This window comes from Lycorma delicatula, chromosome 6 (genome assembly GCF_047948215.1).
Source record: "Lycorma delicatula isolate Av1 chromosome 6, ASM4794821v1, whole genome shotgun sequence".
NCBI classification, from domain to species: Eukaryota; Metazoa; Arthropoda; class Insecta; order Hemiptera; family Fulgoridae; genus Lycorma; species Lycorma delicatula.
This window is the reverse complement of record NC_134460.1, coordinates 145,730,403-145,744,480: the sequence shown is the minus strand read 5'-3', so window position 1 is coordinate 145,744,480 and position 14,078 is coordinate 145,730,403. Positions and strand designations below refer to the sequence as shown.

The 14,078-nt window shown below is 30.0% G+C and overlaps 1 protein-coding gene across 3 annotated transcripts; it reads left to right on the top strand.

Annotated features, from left to right (window-relative positions):
- Window positions 1–297: 297 nt before the first annotated feature.
- Window positions 298–13,994, top strand: LOC142326339 (uncharacterized). Of its 3 annotated transcripts, XM_075368757.1 has the most exons (4): window positions 429–474; window positions 1,741–1,976; window positions 3,724–4,225; window positions 11,330–13,994. In XM_075368757.1, the coding sequence occupies exons 3-4, from the start codon at window positions 3,881–3,883 to the stop codon at window positions 12,929–12,931; spliced, it is 1,947 nt and encodes a 648-aa protein (XP_075224872.1). In that variant the 5' UTR covers window positions 429–474; window positions 1,741–1,976; window positions 3,724–3,880; the 3' UTR covers window positions 12,932–13,994. The 3 variants fall into 3 exon arrangements, with proteins under 3 accessions (XP_075224874.1, XP_075224873.1, XP_075224872.1); XM_075368759.1 differs by lacking the exons at window positions 429–474; window positions 1,741–1,976 and adding an exon at window positions 298–367; XM_075368758.1 differs by lacking the exon at window positions 1,741–1,976 and having other exon boundaries at window positions 406–474.
- Window positions 13,995–14,078: the final 84 nt, after the last annotated feature.

Here is a 14,078-nt window from a genome sequence, read left to right as displayed (position 1 = left end):
TAGTCAAATTACCTTAAACCCGTTCAGCCTGAACCCCTCTATATGATACTTTCTATGCAGAAAAATCGTGCTTACACTTTAAAAAAAGTGCTATATAATCAAACTACCTACCCAACAGTTTTTTAAATATTTTTAATTTATGAGACCAATTATTTTTTGTGATAAATTAACTTTTTTCTCTGGATATATTTTAAAAAATTAATATAATATGATAAAATAATTATTATTCCATTGAGCTCGAATATCTCGTATTCTTTTTATTTTATTGTACATTTATAACAAGTAATAAGTCACTGAGAGACTTAAAGGATGGTCAAAGTTTTAATATTGAACAAACATGTCAAAATATTCTCCCAACACAACAGTGGTTGGTATTGATTTATCACAATAAATAAACATTGGGACTTATTCTTCACTTAGCATGCGGTAAAAGAATGTAGATTGTAAGCTATGGTTAATCACCTCAACACGAAAGTTTGTATTTCTTAGCTGATTGACATGGGTGTTATGTTTAATTAATCGTTGCATTATTATTTAAATTTGTTCCATCTGTGAATATGAAGTATAAATGAAATTTTTTAATTGGTTAAAGTCTGTCAAGCCAAGTATACCATTAGGATTAATTAAACTGTAGCATGAAAAGATAGGTTATAATCGACTTAGGCTAATACGGACCCGCAATCTTCAGTAGTAATTAATTACCTTTCCGACATGTTACTCGGTATTAGGTGAAATAATTATTCAGTAGTAAATAAACGATGAATCTAACCTAGTAACTGATATTTTTTTTTAAGGAGGTAGTTCTTAAAATGTCTATCATTGATTATTACCGTTCACTCTTTTTTCTTGGCTAACGCGCCTTCGATTTTGCTATTTCTATTCGGGTTAACATTAACTTTATATTCGTATTGTTTCAAATGTGTTGTATTTATTTATATTTTAGTAAGCGATGTTAAGTGTTTGATTTTATATTTACATCGTATCGATTTTTTATGGTAAAACCCAATCTGTATTTTAATTTTGAAAGGTAAAAAAAGTAATTTTGTGATATCGTTTATCTGGGTATCTGTATATCAAGCATAGAAAACCATTATTTGTGTCTCATAACAATACAATTTTCCTGATTTGCTTGAAATCTAACCTCTTTAATTCCATGAACGTGTTGAATTAATTCAAGTTTTACGTTTCAAATAAGTCAAATTGTATCTGATTTGCTGCATTGGTTTTGGAATGTACATTAAAAATCATGAATTGTATAATAGAATAATTTATTGAATTGTTTGTTATGCATTACCTGTATTATGTACTATAAAAGTTTAAAAAAAAAAAAACAGCTTTAAGTTGCTATGATTATGAAAAAAAAGACAATTTACTTGTCTTTTTTCAAGTTAATTCATACACTTTACCCCTGCTCTGCTGAAAATCCTATTTTTAATTACACTCTTTTATGCAGTTGAACCCATGCTGATAAGTGATTGATTCTTACCTGATAGAATTATTGTGGCAGTAGTAATAAAATAATGTTTATCCTTTTGATTAAATAATACTCAGTATAGTGTTGTAGAATTCATGCCTCCTGATTAATTCACATCAAAAGATATAGTATTCTAAGAGAAATATCTTAACCCAAATTAATCTGTAAACAGTAAAATTAATAAATTCTGATAGTAATGTAAATTTAAAAATATTTATCATTATTGCAAGATAAATGAAATTAAGTAGTATTTTTATTGTTGGCAGTTGCAGTGGTGATATTTATATTACTCATGATTTGGAAAAATTCTTACTAGAAGAATATAGAATCAGATAACAAATTTATCTTTTATTCTAATCTGTACATGATAGCTTATGTCAAGAATAAGTAGGTATGCTACTACATAGATAAAAAGAACTGCTTTTTTTATGGGTGGATCAAAAGAAACCATAGTAAATAATATGATGAGAGTAGCATTACAAATTACACATTTTTTTAAAAAGTAAATATGATTAAATCTATATTAATTATTTAAAATAGAATAATTATTTAAACTACAATAATGTTAAGATATGTATAAAAGAACTACAAAATAATACAGACAGCTTTAATAAAAATTATTTGAAAATAAATTAAGGCACACAGTGAACAAGATGTAAAAAATTATGGGGCCTTTTTTAAATTTTTTAATTAGCATTATTTAAAAATTCAATGACAGTAGTATTGTTAATGCAAAATAAAAGAAGAAAAATCTTATTTAAAATATTTATAAGCTTATTGGAAGATGGTTACCAATGGAATGCCCTTGTAAGCCAGAGTTTCATTGAGTTGCACAAAATACTTATGTTGTCTACTTTTGAAGAAATGGATATTATTGTCTTAAGAATAAGTTGTTTTCTTTTTAGCAAAGATTGTACATTAAAAATTATAAACTTGGTCTCTATGTTATTCGTAAAGAGAACTAATAACAAAAGAAATAATACAATATGCCAACATACAAATAAAGAATTAAAGCAAATAGCTTAAAATCTGAAAAAAGCCAAATCTGATACAATCTAGTCCTTAAAATAAAACAAGCACATAAAACACAGCCATCCCAGAAATGTATAAAATAATACACTGCTTCTACTGGATAATGTTGGCATTTGACAAAAAAGATTTTATGAACACTTAAAAGCACCATGTGTTAGTATTACGGGGTTAATTGTGTATAATCTATATTTGGGTTTATGAAGTTTTTTTTAACTTTTTTTCATTGCATTAATGAAATATTTTTTAGTGAATGGGGTTTGATGGAATTATATAGCTAATATACTAACCGTATTTGAATTTTTAGAAAGCATGAAAAATTTATGGAATAGGCACTTTATGCATTATCTGTATTGTATAGTTAATAAACAAGAATTAAATGTCCTATAGATTGGTACACAAGCAACTTTCCTGCGAGATAGAAAAGTGTAGGAAGAAAAAACCTTACTGTAAGTAATGATAATAACCTCTCTCAGAGTATACCCTTCCAGCAAGAGGCTGCATTATAAGTGAGACCAGCTACCTTTAAGAATTCATTTAGGTACTTGTATCTCATTTTACTCTCCTAAGCGTAGATGTTACATCTTTCAAAATACCCTACCCTACCCCTCCCCCAGCTTAATACATTCTATTTCTAGGTAGGTATTCTGTAGATTTTAATTAGATCCCATCTAAATGCACAATAAGGATTGACAAGAGTTATTTTGTTCTAACATTTTTGAACCTACCTGAAAACTCTTGATTCCTATTCACTGGCAATAAAGTAATATTACAAAAATGTTTAAAAACTTGTATACTTTAATCATATTATTATCATCATACATTTCATGAGTTTAATTAGTAGGTTAATTTTGATTTCAAAAGATTAATATACCTTTTGCAATTTATTACACCCGCTCCCTTAATTTACATCCATATGAGGAAATCTTTGCAAAAGTAATTGTGTAATATTGTATTGTCAGCCAACATTAGTAACTGTGCAAAATTTCATCAATAGACAATGTCAGCAAGTGTGTTAAATTATTATACCTGCACCCTTAATTTACCCCTGTTTGGGGGGATGTTTGCTAAGGTAATTAAACAATGGGTGTGGTCAAGCAGTGTAGCCACAATGTAGAAATAAACAAAAAAATTCCCTATGTTTGGAATTTGCATGCTGCTGTACTTCATAGTATTATAATTAAAAAAATGTTTATGCTTTATTTAATCTTTTTTTTCAGAAAATAATGTAAATGACTTCGTGTTACGAGAGGAAGTTGTAATTCATTTTCAGTAATAATAATTTTATTATTATACATTATTTATAACTGAACAATAATTCTGTAAAAAATAAAAAATACATTTATACATATATATTTATGTTAGAAAAAATATATAATGCGTAGTAATATGGAGTCTTTACACACATCAGAGCGATTCCATTTAAAAGATAATTTGATTCTGGATTTGCAAAAGAAGTATAAATTAAACAATTGTATACAGATATTACGTATTGAAAATGACAACAAGATTAATAAAAAATGTATTGTTTCTGAAGATAATGAAAAATGTAATTCTGTAAAACCTCAACCTACTAATTTGAGTATTAATATAAATACTCATTTAATTGAGAATCAAGTAAACAACTTGCAGAATAATTTATCTGAAGATGAAGTAAGATCTGAATATACGGAACATGATAAGATACATTTAAGTGACCAACATGTCATCAAATCAGAAATGGTGTAGTATTAATTTTTTTAAACACTATTTTCTTAATTTTGTTATGTTATTGGGTTTTATTAGCTCTCATTCTTATTTTTGATTTTTATAATAATTTATTACTTTTTTACTTAGATAGTTTTTAAGATTTTCAAAAAAAAATGTTTTTTAAAGATCATTTTTTACACTAATAATCAGAAATACCCAGTTTGTTTTTACTACAACTTTTGAAATTATGTAAATAAAAAGTAACTGTAATTGTCAAATCGTAGTTTGTCAGATGTGTCTATCATATATTATTAGATTTGACACAAAAATGACATTTATTTATGTGTATTGGAATTGTAATGCTTGGTTATTTCAATATAGTCCCCAACACACTTTTACAGTGATTCAGTCCTGTCTTGCACTGGTCAAAAGTGTGGAGTAGATAATTTTCTGTCACCTGCTTTAACACTTTTGCCATTTTCTTTTATACTGCACTGATTCAGAGTGTATCTCTTTTAAGAACAAATTTCATTCTAGGGGAAAAAGTTATATGGTGACAAATCTGGTGAATATGGAGATGTTTGTGTCTTGCAATGTGTTATTGACCGACAACTGTTTCACAAAAAGTACTGTGCGAGCAAGCGCATTTCCTAATGAAGAATGGAACATTTTTCCACAGTTATGGTCATTTTTCTGACTGAGTTTTGTCAAAACTTCTTTGTAATATTGCTGTTTCATTCTTGTGCTTTCAACACATTCTTCAAAAATTGTATACAAAAAAATTATTGTCACTTTAATTTTGACTTGCTTTGACAAACATTTCTCATTGTTGGTGGTGTTTTCCAGTTTGTTGAGTATAATTTCATGTCAGTATTAAACTGTAAGAACCAGATATTGTCACAAGGGATGATATTTTGTATAAAGGTTAGTCTTAGTATGAAGTTCTTGCAACATGTTGTGGAAATTTATTAGCGACATTCTTTTTACTTTCATGTGAGTGCCTGTGGGACCATCCTGGCACAAATTTTTTTCATGTTGAGATCTTTATGTTGTAAACTTTTTTAGTGTTTTTGTCAACATTCATGGGATCAGCTATCATTCAGATACAGAGCTGGTGATCTTAAACATTTTTTGAAGTGAACTGATCTTTTTTATTTTCCATTCTTGAAATGGAAGGTCATTCAGAATGTTTATCATCTTCCATATTTTGACATTCTTTACTGAATTTTTTGTACCACTCAAACACACATTGCATAAAATATTCTATCTTCCTCTTAAGCCTCAGTAAGCATTTTAAAACATTATTTTGTTTTGTATACTTTTATTAAAAATTTCAAATTGACATGTCATGTCACTCAACTTTTAAACTTAGCACTATTCCAGCGTACATAGAAAAACAACTTCACCAAGTAATGACTCACATTCAGCTAAGTGGTGAAGAATTTTAATGTTTGTCATGCAGGTAAGACACATTCAAGTCTCTGTCAAGGTTCTTTAAGAGGTAGTAATATAATTAATTTTATTAACTGACACATCTCAGATTTCAATAAGTTTTTTACAGATCATTGTGCAACTAGCCACCATTAAAGAGCCGACAGATTCGAGCTCTTTGTATGGCATGTTCCATGACTACAAAGGTATCTTCCAAGGAACAACTATTTCAGCCCAAATGATTTGTTTAAGTTCATGCAGATTACTGACTTATTGTTAATGTACACTTTTGATTCTCGATTACACCCTGTGGAAAATGTTGTGGTCTGTCAGATCCAGTGGTCAAGGCAGCCAGTTCAGCTTTATGTTTCGATATTATGTATTTGGGAAAACTTGCATCAATGCATTCTGTTAACTATTACTAAATTTCCATTGCTATCTAAAGAAATATGTCCCTCTTATATATTGGAGCATCATGCACAAAACTGTTAGCATACAGAAATACATTTCCCTTAAATGACTTATCCTAGGGTTTTCATTTCCCCAAAAACCAGCAATTTAGTTTTTTATCAATAGTTTTGATGGAAATTAATGATCTCGTCATTCAGATGAAATGAGTGCTTCACAGTAAGTAAAACATGTTTGAATTTACCCCTAACAGTTAGTGAACCATTTGTATCTTGAAAGGGAACAGTGTAAATCAATTCTTATTATTCTATACAGGGACAATCTTGTGATATGCATATATGTGGAATGTCTTTTTAAAGATCTTTCTGGTGCCTCTTGCTTATTTTTGCTAATATGTGCAAGTTTTTTTGTTGAAAGGATTGATTGATTAGATATCCCTCCAGTCAGCAGTGTATTATCTACTTAAATCAATCCACCGACCTTTGATTATGTATGAGGAGTATAGTGATTCATTTAAAGAATTTTTGAGTTCTTAATTAAAGTAAAAGAAAAATAGAAAAACTTATAAAACAGATAGATGGGTTAATAAATTTTGTGATGCCAATACTGTAGAATATCAAATTATACCATTCATAAAATATGAATCACATGTATTAAGAAAATGGTTAATACATTTTTATGTAGATCTGAAATTTGTTTATGTGTGTGAGGGGATCAAGTATACACCATGACAATTTAAAATGGTAATGAAGTTTCATGTAAGATATAAGTATGAATTAAAAAGTATCCCTTACTACTAACATCATTGGGCAACAACAATGCGTAGTGTGGATTTGCACTCTTCATTTGTTGTAACAGGTGGCAGTTGATTTAATATTTAAACAGTATATTACAAACTTCTTTTTTCATTAATATTTCTTTTTTCTTTTCACCTACCAGTCCAGATCTATAAATGTCTACATTTTTAATTTGTTAAAAATATGTTATTATTAAATAAATTATTTAGATGATACATAATATGTAGATTACATATACTTATATCACATATAAAAGTTATACTTTTCCATAGGTAAAAAATGAATTACTCTAGCATATGCTATGTTCCAAGGAAAAGACTGATTAGAGTATCCTGAAGAAGATCTTTTTCAGAGTAAATGTATTGTTGCTTCTTTATCAGTAATATTATATTAATTATAATGATGTGTAAATCAAAGTGGCTAAGAAATTATTAAGTAAATGGTAAATATAAATTTTCTCTGGGTTGTGATTACCATTAAGTAAATGGTTTTACTTTTTTTTTAATTTTCATTAGTAAATTTCATATTCAAGTGTGTTCAGTTTACAGTTTTTGTGAGGTGGTTTCATGTAAGGGTTCATGGTGTTTATTATTTGTAGGTATTGTATTGGCAAATTTGCATCTGACAAGTCTTGTGTAGTATTTAGTGCAGCCACTGCAACTCAATTCTTTATTCCTAGTTTATGGTTGTCTGTGTGTTGTTTTAGGGGTGTGTTCCTGTTTTCCTGAAAAAATTGGAAATTTTGAAAAATGTCAACTAATGTATATTATTATTACATAAATAAAGAATGTTCAATAAGTCCATTCAAAGTCAAGAGACTTGTAGCACTTTTTTGAGGTCATTCTTAGTTTCCTACTCTCTGCTATGAATATAAGTAAATTTCAAACTGGTATTTTCATATTTTTATTATTACCAGACATTGAAGTTGATCAAGCACTGTGATATTTAAAAAAAATTGAACAAAGAGAATTTTCTATGATGATAAAATAGTAATTTTTGAAAAGCAAAGTCACAAAAAACTAAAACAGAGCCAAATAAATGTTATAGTGAGTCGGTTTTATCAATCAGAACAGTCTTGTAAGCAGTTTGGTTATTTTCATAGTGGTCACATGAGCACAAAATACAAATATTCTTGATGGCTCCTTTGATGTTACAACTGCATAGGGTATTGAAAAAATCCATGTTGTAGTTATGTAGAATAGAAGATAGAAATCATGTGAGATCACTAGGACAATCAGAATCTAAAACATAAGAGTGTAACGTATTTTACACAAATATTTATATATGCAAAAACTATGTGCAAGATTGATCTGAAAAAACAAAAAACATGAATGTGCAGACTTTTCTTATCACAATTCAGAGTTAATTCAATGCAATCGAAAGGAATTTTTGCCCATTTCATATCAGTTGATGAAACTCTGATCATCATCATTATTGACCCGAAACCAAGGAACTGTTAAAACATTGGGTTGCAATTGGAGAACTCATTCCATAGGGAAGTAAAGCACTTTCCATCAGTAGGAAAGGTGTTGACTGCTGTCTTTGGGGCATAACATTTGTTGTGCGTTTGCGCATGGCATAATGACAACCAAGCATTATAATGAATCTTTGCTAAATTGTCTAAATTAAGAAATAATGAAAAAAGGTTCTTTTTTATCAAGATATTCGCTGGCTCACTTTTCCGTAATTGTGACAGCAAAATCAAAATTGTTGGAATTGTTTGTGAAATTCTTCCGCATTCTCCCTACTCCCTAGACTTACATCATTGGATTATCATCTCTTTCCAGATATGAAGAAGTAGCGTGACGGAAAGAGATGTATACAAAATAATGATGGTATTGCCAAAACATTCACCTATTTTGAAGACTTTTATTAATTTTATTTAAAGTTGGGGTTGAAAAAACTTGAGCATCGTTGGACTAAGTGTAGAGATTTGTTTGAAGAATTTGTTGAGAAATAAAAAATATTTTTTCCAAAAAAAATTATATCTATTTTTTCATGGACCTATCAAACACCCCAATATTACACATTTGCTGCATCATCTAAATAAAGAAATTATCACCTCATTTGACAAAAAAAGGATCTTTTTATCAAGACAATGCACAGACTCACTCTTCTATAACTGCAACAGCAACAATGGTCAAATTATACTGCAAAATTATCTCACATTCTCTTTTTGCCAGACTTAGCATCTTTGGTATTATCTTTTTCCTTGTATAAAGAAATGACCTGCTGGAAAGAGATTTATGTAAAATTATTGCCAAAAATCTGCCTATTTGAAGGCTTGTATTAATCTTACTATAAGGATGGTATTAATAAACTTCATGTCTGAGGAACTAAGTGTATTATAGATTTGATGAAAGGAGATTATGTTGAAAAATAAAAAACATTTTTCCTGAAAAATTATGTTTTCTTTTTTGTCATCAGGTGTGATGCATTTATTTCTTTAATGAGTCTGTTTTGTAAGGTTTTAAATGAATATCCTACCTTTTTTCAGTCATCTTCCTGTATTTCTTTTTAGCTTCTTCCTTTACTAATGTCTATAACCATCCTGATATTTCTTCTTTTTCATTAATATTCACTGTGATCCTTAACTAAAAACAATTCCTATGTTGGATATTCCTTTTTTCCCCCTTGACAGTGAGGTTGGATCAGCATTGCGCATCCTCAGTGGTTGCCACACCTTTAACCTCCCAGGACTCCACAGGATCCAGCTATGCCATGCCCTATGGAGATCCCTCACCTGGTAGGCCAGGACTTGATGTTTTATGTTGCCATTGCCTCTAACTGTACCCCCTCCCCAAGGGAGGAATCCAGTCAGGTTGTGGTCTTTTATTTTCCCGTGAACTCAGGGGGTCCCCGGTCAGTCATGAAGGGCATTCCACCTCAGCAAACCACACTCATGAGCAGGGCTGTCCCTGTGAGTCCCTACCTACAGACTACACCCAACCTCATTCCCTAGCGTCACATTCTTTGGTCTTTATAATCCTCTTGACCATGGTAACAACAGTGTCCCATTCACGTTTACCCCGTAACATGAACTCAATTGTATTCTCTGATGTCAATCTACGCACTCCAAGAGCTTACCTTACTTCATCCCATCTACAGCACAAGTATAAAGAATGTTCAACAGTATCAGTGCCAGTACAATAGCGACATTCAGATGTTGTTTTTCTGCCAAACTGGTGAAGGTAGGCTCCAAATTCTCCATGACAAGTTGACAGTTGCGAAAGTTGGAAACCTACCTTCCCGTGATACCTGTTAACCCACATACTAACCTAGGGGATAAGTCTTTTAGTCCAGCTACCTGTTCTTGACTTGTCCCAATATGTTTGCCACTCTTCCAACATCTGTCGGCAGGCTTCACTTCTTGATATACCGCCATGTACTCTCCTCAACATGAGGACATGGAGGCCCACAGGGGGCATCCCCACTATCACTTAACAGCATTTTTAGACATTGTTTTGTATTAGGACACAATACGTATGTTCACTCGCCGCTGCAGTGCTGCTACTCGCCCAAGATTCCTCTTTCTTTAGAAAGCCTCAGCCCAAGCTGAGATCACATAATATATTATTGGCATCATAACCATTAATATTAACCTCCTCCTTGAAAATGTGGTCCCTGTTGGTTGTTCATTAGCCTGTCTAGTTTACTAATCACTGTTTCAGCTCGTTCGGTAACTTTATTCAAGTGTTCAGTTTGTAATCTGCTCGTCTTTAACCACACGCCTAAATATTTAACAGATCTAGATGCGGGGATGACGGTATCACCTATTCTGACCATTATGTCTCTGATTCTCCTTCTAACAGTAAGAGCAATTGCTGAGGACTTAGTTGGCGCCAGTCTTAATCCTCTCTTCCCTAGCGATCTCTGTATTGGATATTCCTTAACCAAGATATTATTCACTTCCTTGTCATCCTCATCAAATATTGCATAGGTGACTTCCCCAGTAAATGATTATTATTTCATAATAATAATAATAATATTTTTTTCTATTTTCATAATTTCTTTAATGTACTTGATTACATGATGTGGGTGGTATGTGTATTTGTTTGTACGTTTGTAAAAATGCTCATGTTTATGCATCTGGGGTCATTAGATTTATCATGGTAAGTGTTAGTAATGATAGGTTTACTGTATATTGGAATATATTCTGTTTCATACACTTAAAATAAATGAACCTGATCTACTGATAAAAAAAAAAAACCATTTAAAGTGTTTGTATGTGTAATTTTTATCAACTGACAAATTGTGTTAGTAGATAAAATTTACCTCAATATATTAAATAGAATAGATACAACACAGATCAAATATATTAATTAACCTTAAACTAAACAGGATCTCTAGCAGCTTAAATTTGGGTATTATCAACACCACTATAATATAATATTTCCTGTAGAGATCTAGAAGCACTATGTTTGTAAAAAGTGAATATTTTTCTTTAATTTGTTTATTATTGTTCATTGTTTTTAAAAATAATATTTACATTTTATTTTAGGTCGGTGAAAATGATATAGTACATATTTCAAGCAATAATGAAGATGAAGAACCGATGAGAACTTGTCTTTTAGTATGTGTAGTATGTAAAAAACTTGAAATAGTTAAGTGTAATAAAAACAGTAGTGATAATACTGAAGATGAGTATCATGTTTGTAAAAATTGTAATCAAACTTTTAAAATTGAAACAGAAGCTAATAGTTTAGGTGAAGATGATAATGACAATATTAGCGAATGTAATATATTTGGTGTTACATGTTTTAAATGTAATTTAACATTTTGTACCGCACTTGATGTTGAATTGCATAGTAGAAAACATATCAACGATCAATACAATAATGGTAAATCAAGTGATGCCGAAGGACATCAGTTTTGTGTAACATGCTATAAAAATGGTGTACGTAATAGTTCAGTGAATAAAATTTGCAGTCATATGCTGTCAAGACGTCATAAGTGTGAATATTGTCAGAAATTATTTTCAACTAAGAGTGATTTAAGAAAACATGTTAATATTCATACAAAAGAAATTATGTACAATTGTATTCATTGTAACAAATCGTTTACTTTACGTAGTAATTTGATTAAGCACTTACAAATTCATACAGGCACTCGCGAAAAGCAATTCAAATGTAAATATTGTGAAAAAACATTTTACCGTCCCGATCATGTAAAGACGCATGAAAATATTCATACTAATGAGATAATATATAAATGTTCTTATTGTGATAAAACATTTAAACGGAAGTATTGTTTACAATTGCACATTAATACTCACACTTTAGAAAAACTGTATACTTGTAAAGTTTGCGATAAAGTATGCATGGATAGAAGTACTTTAAGGAAACATGAAATTATCCATACAGAACTTAAACCATATCACTGTGAATTCTGCAATAAGAATTTCCGTCAACAAAATCATTTACAATCGCATAAGAATATACATTCATTAGAACAACAGACTTATAATTGTCCTAACTGTGATAAAATATTTATGCATAAAAGTAATTTACGCAGTCATATCAGTCGTATACATTCGGGTAAAGAAAAATCATTTTTTTGTCCCTATTGTGATAAATCATTTTCATCAAGAACCAATTTATTCACCCATATAAACATACATACAAAAGAAAAAGTATATCCTTGTACATACTGCATGAAAGTTTTTAATGATCCCGGATCATTAAATAAGCATGTAAATATTCACACGAATGAAAAGTGCTATATATGTGCTCACTGTAACAAATCATTCAAACGTAAAACGCATTTACGTCATCATATTAATGGCCATATCGGTCTTAAACCATTTAAATGTTCTTACTGTGAAAAATCATTTAGAGTAAAAGAATATTTAAATGTTCATATTAATAGTCACATGGGTATTAAACCTTTTAAATGTACATATTGTGATAAATCATTTGCATCACGAAGTATTTTATTCAGTCATACGAATACTCATACTAAGGAACGTTTATATATATGCAATGTTTGTAATAAAACATTTTGTCAGAAATCGAACTTAAATAAACATGTTAGTACACATCATTCTGATAATAATATAGTACCGATGAACAGAATGAATAATCAAACAAATATCTATAAATAATATTTTTTCACTTTTATGTAACTTAGTTTAGCTAGTTTTATTTTTTTTTAATAGACTAATCTCTAGAGATCCAAAAAGTGCATTAATTAGAAGTAGCTGCATAAATGTTTTCCTGCTGAGTTGAAATAGTGTATATGTAAGACATATTTTAATCACAGAAATAGAGGGGTACATTACACTACCTACCTCTAGTCTTTCTTATGGCTGTGACAATGTAAAGCACTAAAGTATGAAAAGCATAGTCGCGAGTTGGTTTGTCTAAGAGTAATGATGTTCACTATACTCAGTCTGTGTTGTGAATGAAGAAGGTGTCATTTATTGGGCTAAATGTTGCACATTTCAGTTCATTTGGCATGCTGATATGAGACCATATATTTGGCTTAATGAAGAAGATGATTGGAAACCACTTCATTTCTTGCTTTCTCTAGTAGTCCTAGTGTGTAGTGGTTGTTATCCCTAATGATGATTGTTACTTTTTGGGAGTGACACAGGTCACCTATAACTGTTATGGTTGTGGCACTTAAAATGCATGTGCATTTAATGTGTTTCTGAGTGTATTTTATGTATTTATTTTTAGTTGATAAAGCAGAAAAATTAATTCTGAGAATACCATTACAAAAAACCTGGAGACATATCTTTGCATTTTTGAAGTTACTTTTAAAAATACCACAAAAGTTATAAAGTTAGACAAAAGCAGCAGAAGCTCCACCATAGGTAGTTTCAGAGATATTGAAGTTCAAAAATTGACTTAATCATACATAAATATCACACCTCTGTATTTTGTCTCATAAATTCACCCATATGTCTGACTATAATGCACTGGATTCTTTAATCCTTTCTTGTTTTTTCTCAACTGGTCACTTTCTGCTGATTTTGACTATTTTTTCCTGAATATGTCATTTTTGGGTTACATTAAAATTATTACCATTGCATCTTGCATGAAAAGAATATTTTTATTTTTGTATAAAAACTAGATTAAATTTAATAAAACCTTTTTTAATTAATTCTTTTATAGAAGTACGGAAATGAAAAAAAAAATTGTAGTTTTATAAATAAATACTCATTTTATCCTGATATTTAATTCATATTTACTGTAATTGTTATTTCCTCAAAGAAATTATTTATTCATAATATAAATATTATTGAA

What these genes read in the sequence shown, in the direction of transcription:
- LOC142326339 (XM_075368759.1), top strand. Translation starts at nt 3,881, where the DNA reads ATGCGTAGTAATATGGAGTCTTTACACACATCAGAGCGATTCCATTTA. An exon ending in ATGTCATCAAATCAGAAATG is followed by an intron (nt 4,226 to 11,329) that starts GTGTAGTATTAA and finishes ATTTTATTTTAG; the next exon opens with GTCGGTGAAAATGATATAGT.